Source organism: Camelus dromedarius, chromosome 28 (assembly GCF_036321535.1).
Source record: "Camelus dromedarius isolate mCamDro1 chromosome 28, mCamDro1.pat, whole genome shotgun sequence".
NCBI lineage: Eukaryota > Metazoa > Chordata > Mammalia > Artiodactyla > Camelidae > Camelus > Camelus dromedarius.
In genome coordinates this window covers 7,907,504-7,921,676 of record NC_087463.1, presented here as the reverse complement: position 1 = coordinate 7,921,676, position 14,173 = coordinate 7,907,504, and the positions used below count along the sequence as shown (strand labels likewise).

The following is a 14,173-nucleotide window of genomic DNA, read 5'->3' as shown; positions in this document are numbered from 1 at the left end:
CAGGCAGCACACAACAGGCCAGCCCCACATGCCTGTCCATGGGACCCCAGCCAAGGCCAAGTCCTCTCACCTACTCAAGGCCATTGCTCCAGCAACCGGCCCCTCTGCCCTGGACCACTTCCATCAACCCATGACATGTTGTTTATGCTCCCGTTTTGACCTCGCTTCCCCTCAAACCACATGCCTCTCCTCTTTACAGGGACTCCTGTAATACATGGAGGACCTGAATCATCCTCCTGTCTCCAATTCGTCTCCTGATCTTCACCTCCCACCTCTGGACTGTCACCTCTCCAGTCAGGGTCATCAACGGCCCCCATGGCTCCATCAGGTTCTTCTTCATCCTCCTCCTGCATGGCCTGCAGCATCAGTCAACCGTCAACACAGCCGGCCTGCCTCCCCCTATTCCCTCGAAATACATCCTCCTCAGGGCTTTTGGCATCCCACCTTGCCTGGATTTTCTTCTGCCTCACTGTGTAACCCTTCCTGGTCTCTTTTGCTGGGTCCCCCTTCACAACTCTGCTTTCTAAATGCAGGCAACCCCAGGGCTCAGCCTTCGTACATCTGGTCTACCCAATCCCATTACTTCACTCAAGCACCTCCTCTGCCCTTCCTCTTTCTCTCTCTGCTCCAGCCACACTGGCCTCCCTGCTGCCCCAGGAATGACACTTCCAGCTCAGGCCTGTGCATGTGCTGTTCCTCCTGCCTGGACTACCCCTTCCCCAGACATCTGCAAGCTCACCCCTCCACCTCCTTTGGTGACATCTTCCCTGACATCCTACTTAAAATTGCAACCCCCTCCTGACCGCCATCACTCCGCATTCCATTTTCCTGATTTATTTTTCCCCACAGCAGTTGCCATCTGCCACTGGACTAAGTTCCACGAGGGCTTAGCTATTCATCTCCTTTGCTTACTGCCAGGTACCCAGTCCTAGAACAGCACCAGACACAGAGCAGGTGCTCAGCACACATTTGTAGAGTGAATATTGGACAAATTACAGGCTCACACTAACTATGATTTTAAAACTTCAAGGGCTTCAAGGAAAGCATCACATTTATGTCCATTTCTCTCTCAGGGCCGATCTTCTCTTCCCTACCCTTCAGTGGGGATAAGGCAAAGACCACCACGGCTTCAGAATTAGGTCCACTCCTGGTCCTGAGTTCCAAGAAAGCCACAGGTTCATTCTGGCTTTCTTAAAAGCTGGAAGGTCTGGATCTTCTGCCCACCCAGATGGCATGCCTGCCAGCTGCACTTGGCTTTTCTCCAAAGCAGGCACCCGTGTGGCCCCTATTTGTCAGAGGAGTCCCAGGCTTGAGGTGGGACAAGTACAAGAGGTGGACACTAGGACCCAGACCCTGAGCAGAAGAAACCCTTCCCGAGCATCTGCTGCAGGCAACACCCTGCTTCTCTGTAGCTTTTGGGTCTCATCACGTCTGATCTTCCAACATTCCTAAGGCAGCAGGATCATCCCCATTCACCAGACAAGAAAGCCAAGCCTCAGAGGAGTTGAGGGCTTCTGCCTGAGGTCACGCAGGCAGCTAGAAGCAAATCTAGAACCAGCTCTTGAACAAATATCTACTGAGGATTTACTGTGTTCAGCAAAGATGCACATGACATGGTCCTGGACCTGAGTGGTTTATATGGGAAAACTCAAGACCTCCAAATCTCAGCCCAGCCTTTCAGCCGAGTTTACCTTCTACTCAAGCCCAGGGCTGCTGCAGACTGACCCAGGAGCGGGGAGACCAACCTGAGATTCTGGTCAGGAGGCCTCATCTGCCTAACAGGTTCTGGTACACAGAGCCCTGGGTAACTGCCTGAGAGATTCAGTTCTGCCAAAGACTGCCTGTATGTGAAATTCAGACCAATTATTCACAAGTGATAGACTTTTGATGATGCACATTTTGGATAAGCTACAATCGTCAGATCACTTCTAGAACACGGGCTTATGGAGGACAGGGAGTGGTGCCTAGCACACAGTAGGTACTCAGTAAACGAGGGCTCCATGAACTCTGAGTCCGGCTGGGTCCCAGCTTCCCGGCGGGTTAGGACAGAGTAGAGGTGGGTCAGAGGGCCCAGGAGCACACGGCCAGGGGCTTCCTGACTGGCTCGGTTACTCTGCTGGGTGAGGCCATCCACATCTCGGCAATCTAGGCGACCAGACACTGCCCAGAGCTACAGTCCCTTCTTAGCCCCCTTGAGTTTGCCAAGGCCCCGCCCCCTGCCCAGGCCCCGCCCCTCCCGTGGGCGGCGCTCACCTGGGAGATGTGGGACTGCGTCTTCTCACTCTCGCCGTCACCCTCCGTCTTGTCGGCCAGCAGCCCCTGCACCTGGTACTCGAGCACGTAGCTGTCGATGAACCGCTCCAGCTCCTCGATCTCCTGGGAGCGGCTGCTCCCAGCCTCGGAGGAGGCCGACGCTGCCGAGGAGTTCTCCATCCCTGCCGCTCAGGGGCCTGGGTAGGGGCTGCGGACACAGAGAACAGACAGGCTCCATGAGACACTGCTGGAGGCAGAGACGATGGATGACCCCATTTGAGAAATCAGTCACCCCACCTTGGTCTCCCAACATCCCGAGAAGTTGGTGGGTTGCCGGCTTGCCTTTAGTGTGAAGAGGATGCTGTGATCCACCATGTTTAGGGAGACTCAGGCCCAGGGAAGGCAATTTGACTAATTGGCCAACACAGTAACTTGTGCGATGTTGGGAGTTAGTCTACACCAGACCTTACCACCAGGGAAAAAGGAGGAGATAGACTCTGTCTACCACCCAGCCCCACTTCCCAACTCAGAGTTAACAAAATCTACCACAAAGCAGACCACAGGCTTCTGTGTCCCTGACCCCAGCATTGGGATGTACAAAGGGTCCGCAGACACAAACCCTCTAAGGGGCCTGGGCCTCTAAGAAAATGCCTCCTTTGGACACCAGACTAATCCAAAATGAGGTGAGGTCTGTAGGCCTTAAGTTATAAACACGATTTTGCAGCCCTGTTACGGCGCGGCTCCTGGGATACACACCATGCCCAGTTTGTAAGGACATAAATGGCTTTCAATGATGGCACATGAAAGGCCTGGCAGGTTCTCTGGAGGGTGTGGCGAGCCATGGGCCCTGCCTGGCCACCCCCTATAGGAGCATGACACCTTCATTAGTGCTGGGGCCCTCTCCCGGGGGGACCGGGCACAATGTGACCTGTGTTCCAGTGGAGGTGGAGACAGAGTTGCTGGCCTGAAGGAGGGGGTTTGTGTAAGGACGTGGGCGGCCTCTAGAGGTTGAGAGCAACCCTTGGTCAATGAGCAGCAAGGAAACGGTGCTGCAGTCCTACAACTGCAGGAAGTAAACTCTCCAGCTTGGGAACAGGTGCTTGTCCCCCAGAGCCTCCAGACTAGAACTCAGCCTGGCTGACACCTTGCTTCCAGCCCCGGGCTATATCGAGCGGGACTTCTGACTTCTGGAACTGTGAGGTTATAAACGGAGATCATGTCAAGCCGCTCAGTCTGTAGTCACTTGTTACTCAGCAGGAAACTACTAATATGCGATGCTCTTTCTGCCTCTGCTTTTGCTCACCCTGTGTCACTCACCCAGCATCACTTTCCCCTTCCCTCCACCTCCCAAAGCTCGAGGTCCTTACATTCACAGAGTGACAGAACAGTGCCTTAGAGGTCATCTAGCAAGTAGCCCGAGTCCCTGTTTTAATAGCAGGCCAGAGGGTGAAGGATTCACCCAGCCTTGGCCTATGGGCATGCATACAACAGCCTCTACTAATAATAGAAATGGCTAATGTGCACTGTGCCCATATCATAAACCGGGCACTCTCTTCAGCATTCCATATGCCTTCATCTACTTATCTCTCAGAATGAAAACTGAGGTTCAGGAAGGTTAAGTAACTTGCCCAAGTTTGCACAGCAGAGCTCCAGGTCTGCCTATGCCCCACTCCTCCTTCATCCCGCCTGCTGGCTGCCTGCTCAGGACCTCAGGACATCTCCCACTTCTCCTTCCCCACTGCCCAGTGAATTCTTCAAGTGCTGGTTGTATGCATGCATCTTACTCTCCACTGGGCTGCAGGCTCTAGAGGGCTGGGCCCCATGCCTAGCTCAGTGCAGGGCCCTGGAGAGGTGGCAGGCCTCAGAGGGATGGCATCCAGAGAGGGCTGAAAGGAGGTGCCTGGAGGAAAAACCAGAGCCTAAGGCCACGCCCATTATTCCTCGAAGACTTGAGATCTTATCAAGGGCTTCTGGCATCCTTCACAGATGCGGGCAGAGCTGGGCTTTGTAGGAACTAGTCAGGAGTGTTTCCAGGAGGATCGAGTGCCGGGCTCTGCCTGCAGCAGCAGCCTCTGCCCTGCTCTGCTAGGCACCCCCAGGCTCCCGTGGGCCTGTCACAGGGCCACCCCATCATCCTGCGAGGGAGTCTGGGGGCAGAAATCACCCCATACTGACTCACCTATGAAAGGGACAAGCCTTGAGACACATTCCCACCCTGCAGAATTTTGGTCCCCAGAGGGAAAACGAAGACGCTTCACAGTCATGTGTCTTGGAAGCCCCCCTCCTACTCCCGCCCCTGCTGCCCAATCAGATTCACACGTGTAACCTGATGCACCTCACCTCAGCCGCCCTGAGGGCCTTCTGACCAGGGCTTCTCGGACACACAGGGGCAGTGCCTGCAGGAAGGCACTGCCCCCTGCCTGCCACCCTGACCCTGTGCCCTGAAAGTGGGAGGAGCTAACAGCCCCTGGGGCAGCCCTGGACCGGGACAGACATTCCCTCCTGGTCTCTTAGATAACAACTGAGGTGCATTTTCCATGGTCCCTCGTGGGTCCCAGCGGATTGAGCCCAGCTGCCCACAGTGGTGACCAGATCATAACATCCCTTTGCTGGCTCTCCCTCCCACCGTGTCGCTCTCCCCTGGGGACTCCCGTTCTTGGGGAACTTTGGGGAACTCAGCTTTCAGAAGGGGAACCAGGCTAACATACACTTGGGCTCATTTGTACGTTCCAGAATGAGTCCCAACCAGGGTTCTGAGAGGCTCCCTCGTTCAGCAGAAAAGCCCAGAGCTTTCTCTCTTTAGCAGAGCAGAGGGAGGAGGGAGGGCCGGCTGTATCATCCACCTCCTCGGGGATCAGTCAGGCACTCACACCGCAACTTTTTATAGTGGTAAAATACACAGAACACAAAACGTACCATTGTAACCACTTTTAACTGTACAACTGCATGGATTAAGTACACGCACAGTGTTGTGTAAGGATCTTCGCTATTTCCAGATGGTTATCACCATCTCTGATGCCCATCAAACAACTCCCCCTCCCCCACCCCAGCCCCTGGCCACCACTTCACTTCCTGTCTTAATGAATTTGTCTACTCTGTGTACCTCGCATAGATGGCATCCAACAATATTTGTCCTTTTGTGACTAGCTTATTTCACTTATCATAATGTTTTCAAGATTCATTCATGTTGTAGCATGTGTCAGAATTTCATACCTTTTTATGGCTGAGTAACACACTGTGTTACAATAATATACTGTAGACCACATGTTGTTTAGCCATTCATCCATCAGTGGACACTCAGACTGTTCCCACCTTTGGCTATTGTGAATGATGCTGCTATCAACATGGGTGTTTGCGTTCCTGATTTCAATTCTTTGGGGTACATGTCTAGAAGTTCTGCCACATTTTTAAGGTAAAAAGAGTGAGCAGGCATAGAGTAAACTTTCAGGCTGATGGAGACACAGAGAAATAAAGGGATGCTCCCCTCCAGGGCTTGTTCTGCTCCCTTCCTGCCTGTGCTTTGGGGTCTCCTCCTGGCTCCATTTCTCATTCATAGGAAGATCGGGATGGGAAATCTCCAAACAGCTGGGCTTCTGGCTAAGCTGAGAGAACCAGCAAGAGGAGCTTATGTTTCAATGATCAGTGAAAGTGATAAGGAGGATGGGACCAGAAGAAGAAGAAACAGAGGAGAGGGTGGAAGAGAAGAGCCAGCTCCCCTGCCGCAGCCATCCAGGATGCCAGAGAGATAAGAGTCCAGGAGCACGCCCCTGTAGTCTTCTGGGCTCCCCTCCTCACCCAGCCCTGCCCCATCCCCTGCCAGGTGATGGATGAGAAGGAACAAAAAAGCAGGCAGCAGGAATGGGAAAAGTGCTGAGGCCGCACTTTGCTGTACAGGGCTGGCAGCCCTGAGCCTGCAGGCAGGAGGCAGGAGGGCGGGGCCTGGGTGGGCACGGCTGTAGGAGGGGTGCAGAGGGGCTGAGGCGGCACAGCGGTGTGGCTTTTTTGGGAAGCCCACACTCAGCAAAGGTGCATCTGTGGACACCGTGGGCTCTGCCTGAGGTCAGGAGTCTCACTCCCCTCACCCTCTTGCCCTCCTGCCTTGCACCCTGCGGGGGGCTTCACAGCACTACATGGGGGTTAGAGGTCTGGAGGGAAAGGGAGGGCCCTGAGACAAGAAGCTGGAACTGTCCCAGCCCTCTCAGCACTCCTTTCCCACCCGCCCAGTGACAAATGGCATTAGTAGCTGTAAATTTAGCCAATCCCTTTAAGAAGAGCCAGGCATTAGAGGCATTACCTCCTCCCGATGACCTGCAAACCAGATGAGATGCTTCTGCTCTGCCGCCTGCCAGCCCTTCTCTGGGAAATCCATCGTTCCAGGCCCTCAAAGGGCAGCCCTTCACCTTCCATCAGACCCTTTCCCCTCAGGCCCTCAGCATGCAACTCAGCCCGGGCAGCACACTCTGCTGGGACCTCAGAGAGGAAGCGCAGGACTCACTCTTGGCTACTGTAAGGGGCCGGGCCTCCTGGACCGCAGGCCAGCAGCAGGGAACTGTGCAGTGCTGTAGGGGGCTGCTCTGCGCTCCTGAGCTCAGTGGCCTGGGGGCCTCACGGGTCTGTCGGCCCATCCCAGCAGGATAGCAACTCCCCAGACTGACACAGGCACATCCGAGCTGGGGGTGGATAGCAGGGCCCAGCCAATCAGCACCACTCTCCTTGTGTTGAATCACATCCACCCACCACGTCTCCACCGCCCCTGGCCTGCTGCGCACAGCCTCACTCCCCTCCCAGACCCCCTGCGGCTGCGGCTCCTGGTGACCCTGCTACACACAAGGCCCCGCCCCTTTCCCTTTCCCCTTCCCACCTCCACACCCTGCTGGCAACTGACACCTTCACCCTGAGCCTGCAAGGAGGGCTTTTTCCTTTGTCCGCCATCAGGCAGCCCCCAGGGCAGGGCCAGGCCAGGCCGCCTGCTAAGAGTGTGGGAGGAGAGAGCCAGCTGCCAGGGGACAGAGGACGCCCACCGCGCTCCCTGAGGAAGCCATGGGAACCCCCTTCACCATGGCCTGCTGCCAACCGCCCCTCCAAGTCCAGCCCACGCTCCATCTCCTGCACAAACAGGACTTGGGGTGCGGGAGAATGCCTTTCCCCCCAGCCTGCAGGCATCATGCTTGGCCACTCCTGTCCGTGCTGGCCTGGGGACTCTGGGCCACAATGGTGTTCGCCAAAGAAAAGCAAGGGAATTCGGTGGAGGCCTCCGTATACAGAAGCCTCAGGCCTCCAACCACCGGAAGTAGGAAAACTCAAATGGAGCCGGAGGTGACCCCAGAAATCCACACCACTTACTGCTTCAGGAGTCCTCTCGGGAGGCCTCTAAATGGCTGACAGCTGGCCCTAACACACATACCAGGGTGACCCTTTGTCACTCAAACATCAGATGGGGGTCAGCTAGCACAGCATTTTGTAAACTGCAGGTCTCGGCAATTTGGGAGGCTGCGCGATAAACTCATGATCATTCAAAATACACAACTAAATTGCAAATATCAGTGAGTAACACACATTGTATGTGGAACTATTGTTTCATGGAACTTTTGTCTCATCTGCCCATGGAAAAGTATCTCTTTCTATGAGGCGTGATCAAAAGAGTTTATGAAAAGTGGCCCAGAGCAGGGCCTCCCAAACTTTCACATGTGCAGCGATCACAGGCCATCTTGCTAAAATATAGATTCGGATTCACTGGCTCCCAGGTGGGACTTGAGATTCTGCACTTCTAACAAGCTTCCAGCTGGTGATGTTGCTGCTGGTCAGAGGAACTCGCTTCAGATAGCCAAGATCTAGAAAACCTGTCACATTCTTCCTATCCATTGTGCAGATAGCCCACCCTGGTTGAAAACGGGTGGATTCTCCATCCTGAACCTCTGGCCTGTTAGGCCAGCTCCCTGGAAGAGGGGCACTTTCTCTCATGGTCCATTAAGGGCCAGGCAGGACCTCAACAGGCTGAGTTAGTATTTATCTGTGGACCCCGGGACCACCCAGCTCCACCCTGGACTCTCAGCACCAGGTGCATGTAACTGCACCTGCTCAGGGTCCTGCAGGGCCAAGCTGCAGGTCCAGACACATCCAGCTGCTCTCAACACGTTGGAGGGGCTCCTGAAATCTAAGCCACGTGACCTCAGTGGATCTTAGAGAATCCAGCTCCTTCACTGAGCAAATGAAGACATTGGAGCCCAGAGAAGGGGAGGTCCTGCTGGGAGCTACTCAGATGTCTATGGATAGAGCCTGGCCTGTAAGGTGGGTCCCCAAGTCCCCCACAGTCTGCCATCCCCAGGGAAGCCCTGCCGAGCTGAGTCACCTCCCCCTTCCCACAGTGACTTTCAGTGTCTTTGGACCCCAAGTGAAGTTCTGGGTCAAAGTCATTAATGTCAGACAGTTATTCCTAAATTACAGACAAACCCCAAATCATAGCATCATTTTCACACACTACTGAGCCTTCACTCTGTGCAGGACCCTGGGCCAAGCCTCGTGGTTCTTTCAGAACTTCCAGAGAGACCACAGGCCTCTGGCCTCACTGCCCTCTCCCTCAATCAGTCTCAGGAGTGACTGAGGCGCTGGACCGGTTTTCACTGGGAGGGGACAGATCACTGTGAACCCGGAAGACAGGGGAGATGCTGTGAACCCTTCTCTCCTCAAAGCACCCATCGTGGCAACTCTAGGGGAGGAGTCTGAGAAGGCAGGTCTCAGGGAGAAGGTACATCCATAGCAGTCCACGCAGCAGGACACCCCATCAGATTCCAGTCTCCTAACTGGGACTTCCTCTGGAGGAAAATCCTGAAACAGTCATTTCTTGGACCCTCCCAGGGCCTCCACACCAGCAGACGAATCTGGACCGATGGGCATCCAGGGTGGGCTCCGGCTCCAGCCCCTGCCTTGTCCCTGGATGCTCTGCTGCCCAGGTCTGCCCTCCCCTTTAGTCCCCGGGGTCAACGGGAGCCTGCACTGGGCTCCAGGCGCTGACTGCCCACCAGCACGCTTAGCGGAACACGGGCTGCCTCCTGACACCTTCTCATCCTCCCTCGCGCTGTTACCCAACTCTTGTCCCACTCTTGAATTTTTTATGTTTTTTTTTTATCTTGTCTTGACAAGACTTCATGGTCCTTGGGGACCCCACTTCATCCTATACCTCTCATTGTCCCAAGCTCAGGACGGCAGACCGACCTACAGCTCCCTGGTCCTCTCACACCCACCCCGGCACACTCCTTGGTCTCCCCCGCTCTTCTGCCCACTACTGCTGGGCCCAGGCTCCCCTCTACCCCACCCCCCCCTCCAAGTTTAGAACCTTAAAGCCAAGGGTGCTGGTGGGAGACCTAATCCATACCCCTCCCTTCCAGACGCCAGGGTCACCTGATCCACCTCAAGAGCTTCCTTAAGGCAATTCACTCCAACAGGTACTGAGCGCCTGCTGTACGTCCTACAGGCTCCAAGGGGCATGGAAGTCACAGATGAAGCCCCATAGGGGGAGATAAAGGTACCAAATCTGTCATAGGCTCAGAGTCACTGGCAGCCAGCCTCATCTCTGGCTGGAGTCAGGTGGCTTCCCCCACCAACCCCTACTCCTACGACAGGGAAACGTAATGATTCTGGGTTCCAATGCTGGCTAACCCACTTCCTCGCTCTGTGACCTTGGGCAGCCTGTTTTCATATCTTTAGAGCAGACTGATGATAAAAGTACCATCTCATAAAGTGTTGGGAGGATTAAGGGAGATTGCCTGAGAAGTGGACCGTGTGGGACCCACCACGAGCCTTCAAAAGCTTCTGAGTTGACAGACAAAGAGTGGAAACTAACTCAGAGCATGCCAGGAAGGGATACCAACAGTGCCCTGCTCTGAACCCAGCAATGCACCTGTCAGAGCACCTGGGGTGAAGGCCAGAAAGCTCCTCCAAGCCCAGTGGCCCAGCACCCCAGGCCCTCATTCTCAGGTGACACTCTCTCTCCAGTGTCTTTCTTGGGGTAACCAGGGTCCCCAGTCATCTTGCTCCCTCCTGGCAACAGCTTCTGGAACCAGAGCCCAGCTGGAGCAGGGACAGTACCGAGTGGTTTCTGAGAGCTTGGGGGGGTCTGGAGAGCCAAAACAGGTTCCACACAGCCTGTCCCTGCGAGGCTGTGACCCTGGGGACTGTCCCACAGCTGGGAAGGCAGAGCTGGCTCCCTGTGAGAGAAGCACCTGTTTCCCTCATCTGTCTTCATCCTCCAGGACAGCTCAGTCTGAGCCCACCTCCTGCTTGCTACCTGGACCATCCCAGCTCACAGGGACCCCGTCCCTCAGAACACTCATAGCAGCTGCTCCTCTGTCTCCTGCCACCTTGGGTGACTGGCTCTGCACAGGAGTATAATCACAAAGCAGAGATTGCAAATGGCCGTTTGGTGCCATGTCAGGGCCACAGTATCTTTTGTTTGGTCTGTTTGGTATTTTAAAAATATTTAAGCCAATTTTATAAACCAAAAGACTTCACGTAAAAATCCACATTTCTATTTTTCTTGAAAGAGTGGAAAATCCAACAACATTGGCTCACCTCCCCACATCACAATCATCAGCTAGAGCTAAGCAGGGCTGACCCCTACAGACAGGACATGTAATCTCCAGTTCTCCACAGACCCGGACACTCCCTAATGTCTCCCCGCTGCCCAGAGCCAGCATTCTCATACGGCTGTGCTCACTCACACACTACCTGCCTGGCCCTCCGAGTTTGAGATCCCCTGCAAGAAAGTAACTGTAGGTGGTAGATGACTGCAAAAAGGAGCGTCCCAAAGAATTTGGAAATAAGAACAAGGGCTGCCTCTTGGGAGTTACAACGTGAAATCAATACACCATAGTCCAAAATAGAAATCAGCAAAGTCACTGCAAGAGGGAGAAAGAAAGGTTTCCAGACCAGCAGGACTCTCCCCTAACCTGGCTGAAGACAGGCCACAGCGCTATTATAGGAAGATTGCATCACTCTGCAGGGATGGGGCTGCACTGGAAGTAAAGAAAACAGTCAACCACAGAAGGCAGTGCATCCCCAAACTCCGCCCTTTGGGAAAGGGGTGCCCCTCCTGAACGTCTTGAGGGGGGTCCAGATAAATGGACAGGGCTGTCCCACTGCCCCCCATCATGCCCCTGCCTCCCTCCTCAGCTAAGCTCTTAGAGGCTGAGGCTGTGTCTACTCTGCTTTGTCCCCTGGGAGTCAGACCTGAGCCCACTGCAGACAGTCAGTTAATCACTGAGCATTTGATGATGGATTCCCAGAAATGAGAAAATGAACAGCAGGTAATTGATGCTCTGTCCGCTTGGTATTAGCAGACAGGCAGCTGCTGGCCGCCGGTGGGCAGAGACGGGTGGCGTGTTAGCAGTGGAAACAGCTAGTATGGGAGGCTGAGCGCGGGCCCCTTTAGCAGAGTAGCCTGTGTGTATCCCACACAATGCTTGGAGCCCACTGGACAGCAACCACAGGCATCTCAAACTTCATCGAGGACCCAGGCTCCCATACCTCTCCCTGAATCCTCCATGAACCACAGGGAGAACTGAGCAGCAGGAGCCCAGGAGTGTAAAAGCACAGAAAACAGAAGGCCACACCCTGGCTCCTGGAGCAGCCTTCACACCCCTGCTGCCCGTGCCTTTGTTTGGAGGACCCCGGAGTGCTCCTCCCGCTCAGAGTCAGCTGCCCTTGACCTGTACTGAAGCAGGAAAGCAAACCATCAATACTGTATTCCCCACAGATCGCTGGTTTCCAAACTATTTTCCTCTAACATCATAGTTATTTTTCAAATTAAATTATACATGGCTTCCCACGATACATAAAAAACAACAACCAGCATTTATTGAGCATTTACTATGTGCTAAACCCTGTTCTAAATCCTTGTCATATATTACTTTAATCCTTGAGACAATCTATACTGTAGGCACTTTTTGGTCCCCATTATACAACTTAGGAGACTGAGGCAGGGAGGAACTGCCCAAGGGCATCCGATAAGAGGCTGGCTGAGTCAGGAATTGAGCCCAGAGTGGATCCAAGATACAGCTAGTTTGATTAAACATAAGCGAGGAGCCCACAGCTCCATCCACTCAATGTTCCCATCCTTTGCTCAACATCACCCCGTGAGCTGCTGTACCCCACGGTCACTTCTGAAGTGGGCCCTGGAACCGCTCCAGGTCAAGGCTTTGCTCCTTTCACAGGATAACAGAATAAGCTGCCATCAGATGTGAACTGTTGAGTCAGATCTGGCGTTATCTGTGGAGGCCTGGGAGACGGCTCTGGGCCTCCTAACACTGGGGTCTGCAGCTCTGCACCATCCAGCCAGCTACTTCTCAGTCGCCCTGTGTATGAGGGAGACAGAGCATGCATCACCACCTCCCTCTAACTGCACCCTGGAGCAGTGTGCCTGTGGCCTAGTGACAGGAAGGACCACATCCCAGGCATCCTGACTCCAGTCCTGGGCATTTCCCCGGACCAGCAGCAGCTCAGAGTCCCACTGCCTTGTGGCATGAGCCAGTAAATCCCCAGCCAGTCCCACCAGCTTGCGTTGTTATGGGGCTGAAGCTCTGAGGGACGAAGGAGAAAGGGACTGAACAGATGTTAAGTCCTACATATTGCAGAGACATCTGGAGACGGGGTAGGAAAGCCAAGCTCTGCAGGCCACAGATGTCTGCTGGCTATGGCTGTTACTCTGTAGAACACGGAGTCCAGCTACTCAGCTCTCAGCAATGACGGCCAAGCCAGAGATGAGAGCTGCTGGCCACGGCCACACTGAAGACCCAGGCACAGCAGTTCTCCTGGGGTTGGTTTTCCCCAAGCGTTTCTCTCAAGACATGCTGAGGTCATGTAATTAGGAAAAGAGGCAGCCAGAAAATCTGAGTGATCTCCAGATCACTCCCATGGGGAACCCACTACAGTATGCCTTCCGGTGGACAGTGATCATTTTGACTTTCTCATCATTATACTTCCAGGGCCTGGCACAAAGCAAGATTCCAAAGAAGATGGATGGAAAGACCATGGGCCCTCAGTGGAAGGACTGTGGAGTTGCTCATCTTGGGCCTCTGTGACCTAGGAGCCCTCCCCAGAGCTAGTTTGGGGCAGTGGTAGCCAAGACTCCCAGATGCAGCCAGAGAGAACCCACCTGGTGGCAGATCCCGGATGGCTGTTCTTATTAGGCCATCACAGTCATTGGGCTCTATTTCCCATTATCCCTGCAGTGAATTTCACTCACCAGAGTGTGATAGCAGCAGATAACCTCTTTGCGGGCACACAGCAGGAGCAGTCTGTAGCCAGTTACAGCCACAGGGAACAGGCTGAGTGGTTAACTGGCAGATAATTAACTGAGAAATTCCCCACAGCCCTCTGAAGACTCTGCTGAGACAGGAGAAGGAGGGTATACAAAGCCAGGAAAGGGCTTCCATTGTCTCAAAAGTCACTGGATTTCACCCCAGAATCTGGGGAGCTTAAAAGTAGAAAGAACCTTATAAATCATTGAGCCAAGTGTCAGTGAGGATGTGGAGACATTAAAACCCTCATAAACTGATGGTGGGAATGAAACATGGTGCAGCTGCTTTGGATAACAGTCTGGTAGTTCCTCAAATGATCAAACACAGGGCTAACATAGGACCCAACAATTCTATTCCTAGGTATATTTATACCCAAGAGAAATGAAAATATATGTCCACACAAAAACTTATACATGAATGTTTTTAGTAATATTATTAATAATAGCTAAGACATGGAAACAACCCAAATATCTGCCAACTGATGAATGGATAAACAGAATGTGGTATATCCAGGCAGTGGAATATTGTTCTGCCATTAAAAAGGAATGAAGTCCTGACACATGCTACAATGTAGATGAACCTTGAAAACACTGTGCTAAGTGAAACTCACAAAAGACCACAAATGA

The 14,173-nt window shown here is 53.7% G+C and overlaps 1 protein-coding gene across 7 annotated transcripts in view; it reads right to left on the bottom strand.

The window, feature by feature from the left end:
- The window catches only part of CTIF (cap binding complex dependent translation initiation factor), a 282,841-nt gene that overhangs the window by 212,555 nt on the left and 56,113 nt on the right, over positions 1 to 14,173 (bottom strand). For all 7 annotated transcript variants that reach the window (XM_031441944.2, XM_031441948.2, XM_031441951.2 and 4 more), the window contains exon 2: positions 2,254 to 2,461. In XM_031441944.2, the coding sequence (XP_031297804.1) occupies positions 2,254 to 2,433 (180 nt within the window). In that variant the 5' untranslated portion in view covers positions 2,434 to 2,461. The remainder of the gene's footprint in view (positions 1 to 2,253; positions 2,462 to 14,173) is intronic.